This window comes from Stegastes partitus, unplaced genomic scaffold (genome assembly GCF_000690725.1).
Source record: "Stegastes partitus isolate 25-593 unplaced genomic scaffold, Stegastes_partitus-1.0.2 Scaffold1146, whole genome shotgun sequence".
NCBI classification, from domain to species: Eukaryota; Metazoa; Chordata; class Actinopteri; family Pomacentridae; genus Stegastes; species Stegastes partitus.
The window spans coordinates 232302-240678 of record NW_007578877.1 but is presented as its reverse complement, the minus strand read 5'-3'; the positions used below and the strand labels follow the sequence as shown (position 1 = coordinate 240678).

Sequence of the window (8377 nt, the reverse complement as noted above, 5' to 3'; positions counted from 1 at the left end):
CTGTAAAGTTTGAGCTCAAAATATCAAATTCATTCCTCAACCTTTAAAAAAACCAACTGTCTTTTGGTCCACTTTCAGCAAGTTTTTCGCACACTGAACTTTGGGGCTGTCGGAACAACAACATCTCAGAAACGAATAAAATGACCTGAAATTTGTTCTGCTGTTTGTTATCATGACGTTGAGTCACAACATGCAGCGTTGTGCAACCTGTCAAATCTGCTCAGTCAGTTAGAAAAGTTAAACAACGATAACTGTCTTTTTCTTCTATATTCATGTGACGCGCAGCAACACGTGGTTCAGAGAATATCTCTGGTTGGCTCAGTTTTTACGTTAATATGAGCTCAAAGATGGAAGTGTTTATAACCACCTCAAATTATTGCATATTGGAACTGACCCATAATCAGAGATGGTAGATTCTGAGTCAGTGTTATGACAAGAATCTTTTTTTCCTTTACAGGTTTTGGGATATTGTTGTTCAGACAGTCGCAAGTTTAACACGTGACAAAATCTGCAGAATCTACATCGGCGGGTATTTTTTTTATTTATTACATTTTCATAAATGCAGAAACTTCTTAATACATTATTGTTCTTTTATTTTATAACAAATATGTTTCATCAATATTATTATTTCATTGTGTTGTAAATTCGGGCCAATCAGAGACGGACGAGCAGAAATAAAGTCTTTTTGATGCAACACCTGTTGCGCAGTGATCGGTTCTACGCCTGTGCGACTCACTTCAAGCGAGCTCATTGGTTCACAGAGACGTCGGCAGCTGATGACGCACTAAATCCGCGACAGTCTTGCTGGAGGCGTTTGTTTACCGTCCGCGAGTCCAGAGCCGTTTTCTCGTTTAAACCGGCGCAAAAAAGAACATGTAGCCGCCGACAGAAGCCGGTTCAAGTCTGTGAGGGTGAGTTTGTGGAGCAGCGACATGGATTTCTGCCGGAAACAGGTGAAGACGGACTGCGAGCTGCTGCTGAGCCGCTTCCAGCAAACAGAGTCCGTCCGCTTCGAGGTGTTCTCTGGCATCTGGAGGGACATGAGCTTCTCACACATCTTCTAGTAGGTTCACACTAACAACTTCTCGGCCTCGTTCACTCTTCATGTACGTCTTGATTTGACCTCTTCATTGTTGCGCATTAAGCGATCCAGCCTCCTTTACCAACAAGTGCGTCACAGGTGTAGTTCAGCTCATGTCATGCAGATGTGCAACTCCTGTGATGTCATCAATGCATCGAAGTGGTGATGTTTGAAGATTTCGACTCATATTATAATGGCAAAAGAGATTATTTCTTTACTTATATATAAAACCAATCGTTCATTACAGTCTAAACAAGGACAGTCGACATGCAGCCGAAACAACACAAACCAAACTATAATGTCGCCTTTAATTTGGGGCTGCAAATAACAATTATTTTCACTGCCCATCAATCTATTTCCTATTTTCTGAATTGACAGGTTAATTCTTTGGGTAAAAATTGGTGTCTACTGCTGTTTCTCAAAGCCCACGGTGACGCCCTCAAATGTCTTGTTTTGTCCAAAGATATTCTGTTTCGTGTCATAGAGGAGTAAAGGAAGGAGAAAATATTCACATTCAATATGCTGGGATCAGGAAATGGAGACTTTTTCCTTTCCTTAAAATTACCGAATCATTTGATGAACAGGATAGTTGGCAGTTTATTTCTAGATGACAGCTGATCAGTGAATGTGCAGCTCTGGTGTAACCCTACATGTCAGGCCTGATTAAGCTGTAAACTGCAAACATTTCTTTGGTCATGATTCAGCTTTAGAACTTCTGTGCATTTGCATGTTAAAGTTGTTTGATCCAGATAAAAGCTGCTGTGGGTTTGTAGAAACCAGGTGGGAACCAGTTTATGGCACAGCACCAGTAAAAGCAAGGGAGGAGGATTGTGTATTTATGTCCACAGCAACTGGTGCACTGAAGCCTAAATCATATGCAGCCACTGTTCTCATGACGTGGAGAACCACACAGGTAAGTCCAGGTGCAACAGTAACCAGAAAACACTCTGCTGATGATTCTGTTAAACAGTTTGTGCATCATTTGTCTCTCTATAAGTGACTCACGCCGTGTTTCAGAGAAGTTCCAGGACTGGTGTCACAGAAGATATGTTTCAAACCCCAACTGCAAACTACCAGTGTTCCCCTTCAGATGATCAACCAGCACGTCGTTGACAAAGAGATCCTGCGGCGTTTGCTTCTTTCAGTGCGCCAGAAGAGGCAGAGTTGTGGCAGGACGAGTGGTGGCTGCTTCACCATGACTCACAACGCCCTGAGCATCCCACAGCTCCTGGCTGAGAAGAACATCTCCGTGCTGGAGCAACCTCCCTACTCACCCCACCTGGGATGTGGGATTGGTTCCTCTTCCCCAAGCTCAAGGGCTCATCAAGGGGACCTGTTTAGAAGACGTGGACGACATCAAGATGGCTGTGACGACGGAGCTCAGAGGATCCTGGAAGAATCCTTCCAGGAGTGCATTGCGGCGTAAAGAGAAGGCTGGGGAAGTGTGTTAGACTCCAGGAGGATTACTTGGAAGGGAAAACTGGTAGATTGAAGTTTGGATTTGGAATATATCTTTTGTGACACCAGTCCTCTCGTATTCAGCTTCTCAGCAGCAACAGACGGCTGCAAAGAAAACTGGACTTTCAACAACGGACTGATAATGTTTTAATGTTGATGTTCTAATATTTGCCATAGTTAGAACTGAGTTCAGAAAGTTAACATCATCATGAGGTAGGAAACCTGCTTGATTTTGGAAAGAAATTGTTAAGGTCTGAAAGACAGAGAACAAAACCAAGCTGGGATCTCAGAGTGTGGCTGGGTTTTGCGAATGAACTCAGACTCGTAATATCTTTTTCAGTTTTAATGACTCGTGTTTTTTCATTGCAGCGGAACTTTAAGCCACGAGAAAAGAACGTTCAGTCGCCTGGTCCTGGACGTGGCCGGCAGCTTCTTCCTGCCGCCCTTCAGCTTCCAGATCCGAGTGGGAGGACTCTACCTGCTGTACAGTTTGTATCACAGCCAGACGGCCGCGCCCTCTGAGCAGGTCAGCGCCGCAGCGCAAGCAAGCAAGCAAGCTGCTGCTGAAAGAGACCATCGCACCTTGAATAAAGTTCTTGTTCTGTGTCCGGCTGCAGATCCGCCTGGCGCTGAAGGACTGGGAGGACGTGAAGAAGTTTGAGAAAGACGCCGTGGACGCTCAGCACCTCGACGCCGTCTACATCCTCCGACAGCTGATGTTCTGCAAAGCTTTCCATTTCACTGCCATGCCGACGCCGGTGAGCTGCAGCCATGAACAATGAGTTGTTAAATTCATTGCCGGCTATCGGTTTGAGTCATTTGAAAGGTAGAAAAGGTGAAAATGATACGATTCCAGATTTATTATGTTAGTCAGTCAGACTTTATCCATAAAGCACTTTTTGTCCAAGTGAAATAATGTTGTACCAAAAATATGTGTCATTAGTGTGCAGGATTCTTTAGTTTTTCTATCAGAAAAAACAATTATGATTGAAAAAGCAATTCTTAAAAACTCTAATGAAAACCTCGAACTTGATGGTGAAAGTCTACAGTTACAGTCTGACTGATTGGAGAGTAAACACGTAAAGACATTCATGACTCAAATTATAGAAACATATATGATAAATGTTGCTTAAATATGAGCGCAGCAGCTGCCACAGCAGCTTTACATCAGCAATATTATGGTTCTGTTTTTCAGCTGTGCTTAATACATCTATGTGTCATGAAACACAAATCAACCAAATCTGGAAAAAGTTCCTCCTCAGAATGACTTGGTTCTTTACCTCCAGTAACTCTATCTACTGACCAGAGTTCTACCTTCAGACTGTGAATGTTCCAGGTCCTTGAAGTCCACAGAGGAGGGTCCAGATTCATCACTTTAATGGACTTTTTCCATCATTTCTGAGCCTCAGAACTTCATCAGTACAGCAGATAGACACATGACATTTAGGAGGAAGAACACATCTGAGTTCTGGTAGAACCTGACACCAGACCAGTTCTACATCCATCCAGGTGTCACAGTCGGAACACTGGACCTGGTTCTGTTCATGTCCTCTGTCAGCAGCTGGTAGCATCAGTATTATGGGATGTCTCATAGTGGTACCAGTTTAATGTCTATGACATAGAGTCATAGAAACAATCATTTGTACCCTGGATGTGGTTCTGGTTCTGATCATTCACCAGAGAAAACGTTACAAAGTGCATTCTGGGTAAACTTTCCAGGCTCCTATCAGCATGTGTGATGGCGGTTGATCAGAACCAGTTCTAGACGATGGAAGGACCGTTTTACCTCCAGAACCTACCAGAACCATCTACAGACAGGATTCTGGGACTAATGATTGCGGAAATTTTCGACCTCTCAAATGAAGTGTAACAAAGTATTTTTCAAGACAATTTTGTTGCATAATTTGCCAAAAAGAAAAATAAAATAAAATCCAGCAACTCCTGTGCTGTTGTGTGCATCTTCTAACATAAACCAAAGCCAGGTCCAGTGTTCAGACTGTGACTCCTGGATGGATGTAGAACTGATCTGGTGTCAGGTTCTACCAGAACTCAGATGTGTTCTTCCTCCTAAATGTCATGTGTCTATCTGCTGTACTGATGAAGTTCTGCAGCTCAGAAATGATGGAAAAAGTCCATTGAAGTGATAAATCTGGACCCTCCTCTGTGGACTTCAAGGACCTGGAGCTCTGGAATATTCACAGTCTGAAGGTAGAACTCTGCATGGCGTCATTAAATGTTCTAAAGCAACCTTAGATGATACATTTTCTGAGGCAGAATGGTTCATATGAGTCTGTCTTCTTGTTGCAGCTCGTCTACAGGAAGAAGAGGAAAGCTGAGAGGTCAGCGCTATGCGAGGCGTTCATGGAACGAGCGTCTCGTCCTCAGGAGCTGATCAACGTGGAGTTTCTGGAGGTGAGCAGAGAGCTGCCTTCAGCCCGTCGACTCTTCGACGCTGCAGCGCTCAAAGTCTCGTGTTTGTCTTCGTGCAGGAGCTGAGCAACATTCACGAGCTCTACGAGAAGCTGAAGACGTCCGTCGCGTCTCCAGCATCGGAGCCGTCCGTCCACCTGATCCGGAAAAACCTCGTCCCTCGGCTTCGCAGCGCCGTCGTGGACTTCTACAAGTGGCAGCACAGGAAGGTGAGAAACGTCTTCAGTTCCACCTCGGGCTTGGTGCAACACTAAGATACGATTAGCCTTTATTAATCCGTCAGTGGGGTCATTTGCTTTGTTCCAGCAGCAAACATTTAGGAAACATCAGCATAAAAATAATACTAACAGACTAAAAATCTACACGAGTACTGGTTCAGATTGTCCAATAAATTCCTCTGCATGTGGAAATAATGAAAATATTGCTCATATTAATGCACAGATAGGAAGTATTACTATCGCACCGACTTCTGTATTTGTAGAACAACTGAACTTGCACAGTTTCACAATTCACACCTTTAAAACGTGTCAATGCTGCACCAGAGAGAGTTTATCCTCTGGCTGTGGAGTCTTCAGGGCTTCATCTCACGAGTTTTCAGATCCGTTTGCTACCAGACACACAGAGGCGCAACTTTAAACCACCACAGTGTCACAGTTCAGTGTTAAAACCAGACGAGTCTTGTGACCAAAAACCTGACGTGTGGATTTGTGTGATCGCTCAGCTTCAGTACCGTCTTTTAACGTGAAGCTTCGTGGTGTTTTGTGTCGTCAGGACAGCGCCGATGAAGATGACGACGCTGGTGAAGGAACGTCGTCTCAGCAGGAGGTGAGTTCTCCGTTTTACTGACGCCTCAAACTGAGGCGAACCGAGTCCGACGTTGTAGTGCGGAGTTTGTCCAGAAGGTGGTGCTGTTGACCGACTGCCTGTTCTGTGTCCTCAGTGCTCCAGAAGAGCCCAACTTCTGGCCTCCATCAAATCAAAGGCGTACGGAGAAGCAGCAGAGGTTCGTGTCTTTGTGTTTATTTAATTTCTCTTCTGGTGTTCAACTAGTTTTCAAAAAGCCCTCTGTTTGGCTTCATTCACTGTCGCACTTTTAGAAAATAATGGAGCACTGTTTAAGAACATTTTACAGTTTTTAGTCATTTCTATGGAGTAGTGAGAGCGCCAAGTTACAAAAATAAATCAATAAAAGAATAATAAAATAAAAGTGAAAATAAAAAGAAGAATAAATGAAATAATGCGGCAATATAAAGCAATATTAATCACAAATGAATCCATAAAAGGAAGGTCTGATGAAAGTAGAAATATAAAGACAAATAAATAAATATTATATATATTTTTTTAAATGAACATTTTACAGTTTGATTGCACGTTATTTATTTTTGTCGACTCTTCTTAGACTTTTCTAAACATAGCCACAAGGCTTGCATCCTTCAGTGCTCAGATTTGTTATTTCCTTCTGTTAAGTACTTTTTTTGTTTTTCTTAAACAAATATTTCAACTAATGAATCAATAATCAGTCCAACTGCTGGTAAGTTTAACAGTCATCTGATTGAGTGTTGCAGCCCTGATTACGTTTATATATATATATATTTTTTAGGTTTTACAGATTATCTGTCAGTCATAGTTGTCTTTGGTTTTAATATGACCTTGTTGGGTCACGTCGCTCTATTTTCTGTACATTTGTGCTTGTGTTTATGAAACACTTCTATTAAAGGGACCTGTTTCTGTGTTGTGTGTCTCAGGCCTCCAAGTCCAGGCGTCATCGTCAGGTGGAGGTGGATTTCACCTGCGATGAATCCGGCCCCGCCCCCACGGCGGCTCGCTCCAGGGCCAGCAAACCGTCACTCAAAGCCAGAACCAATGAGAACGTCCGGATCTCAGGTAAATCCATCATGCAGCCTTGTGAATGCAGAACTGCAAGAAAAATATCTGGTGAAAGTCTGCAGATAGAACCTGACTGAGGGAAGGATGCGTCAACATGTGGAAACATCTGGTTTATTTGTGCTGCTCACTTCGCGTCTTGTAAACGCGTTAATTCCTGAAGTACGACATCCAGCAGTGGTGCGATTTTCCACTTGACGTCCAAAGACTGTCGTGTGAATTCATGGTCACGACTTTTGTGTTTCTCAGGCGACGTTTGGAAGGAAGCCGAGGAGACGACGCTGATCAACCGTCTGGCCGTGCTGGACTCTGAAGGTGAACGCCGTTTACAGTCGCTGCATTGGTTCACACAACGTTTTCTGGTCTGTTTTCATCCACTTTCTTTCTTTTGTGTCCTTTCAGAAAAAAGAAAACGGTTCAAAAGGTTCAAGTGGTCATGAAGAAAATGCAGAAGAAAGAACCTGCTGCTCAGACGTTTTGCTGATGTTTTACTGCCTTGTTTCCTTCTTTCAGACTTTCACTGGAAATGTTTTTACATTTTTTACATGCGTTCATTCGTTTTTTAAAACTGAAGCATTCAGACTGTTGTGTTTCGAGTAAAACTATGTAATAAGCGTTCACTGTTTTATAGAGAAGCTGTGTTTTTGTCCGTCTTTTTCTTCTATTATATGTCAGATGTTTGAAGAACCTGCTTTTCCTCTTCTGCCATTTTGGTGAAAGTAGTTTAGTCTATTTTAAATGTATTTATGATGCAATTTTTGCTTCAACTTGCATTTACTGTTATTTTCTGCTTTTTTAGTAACACCATTTGTCAGAAAGATAAAAGCTTATAAAGTTAAATATGCTTACTTTCTAATTCCTGGTCTCATAATTTATTCATTTTTGATGAGCTGACCTCCTCAAAACAGATAAATTTAAAGAACAGGACGAAGGAGTGAGAACTTTTTATTTGTTGGAATAAACATCTTAACTGGTCTCAACTCAGTACAGTTTGGCAACAATGAGTAGTTTTAGCTCGCTAGCTTCTGAATTGGGTGAACATTTGAAGCGCATGAACTTTGTTTGTTAATGGAAAATGTTTGGGAATTTTTAGCAGTTTTGCATCAGTTTTGGTGAATAATTCTGAGGTTTTCAAGAAAAGAGGCTGATTTAAAGGGTGGTTTGTTATAATTTGAAGGTTTAAATGAGTTGGGAAGCATCTCTTGTCTCAGACAGGAGAAAACTTTTGTTCAAAAACTCAAATTTAACATAAATCATTTGGGTCTTAGCTGTTTGTTTTAAAAGGCAGCTTTAAATAAACGGCACCACCTGCAGCCAAAAGCTAACTATCTTTCTAAAACAGCACTTCTTCATTGATGTTTATCACCTTTGTTAATGCTGCCAATAGTATCTATTAGTTTCACTAAATTAAACAATTTTCTTTAAAAAAAAAAAAAAAAAGACAACCTGTGCCAAGATGTGCTCATTTTGCGAATTGCTGATCCTGATGTGTTGAGCCTGGCTAGAACATCGTTGTTTAAATAA

At 42.0% G+C, this 8377-nt stretch overlaps 1 protein-coding gene across 1 annotated transcript in view; it reads left to right on the top strand.

Moving 5' to 3' along the window:
* Positions 1 to 7828, top strand: part of snapc1b (small nuclear RNA activating complex, polypeptide 1b) — a 9201-nt gene extending 1373 nt beyond the window's left edge. The window contains exons 2-11 of the mRNA XM_008296696.1: positions 903 to 1063; positions 2909 to 3065; positions 3157 to 3297; positions 4847 to 4951; positions 5029 to 5178; positions 5741 to 5794; positions 5910 to 5972; positions 6715 to 6853; positions 7103 to 7168; positions 7256 to 7828. Coding sequence (XP_008294918.1) covers positions 933 to 1063; positions 2909 to 3065; positions 3157 to 3297; positions 4847 to 4951; positions 5029 to 5178; positions 5741 to 5794; positions 5910 to 5972; positions 6715 to 6853; positions 7103 to 7168; positions 7256 to 7293 — 1044 coding nt within the window. The 5' untranslated portion in view covers positions 903 to 932 and the 3' untranslated portion in view covers positions 7294 to 7828. The remainder of the gene's footprint in view (positions 1 to 902; positions 1064 to 2908; positions 3066 to 3156; positions 3298 to 4846; positions 4952 to 5028; positions 5179 to 5740; positions 5795 to 5909; positions 5973 to 6714; positions 6854 to 7102; positions 7169 to 7255) is intronic.
* The last annotated feature ends 549 nt before the right edge of the window (positions 7829 to 8377 follow it).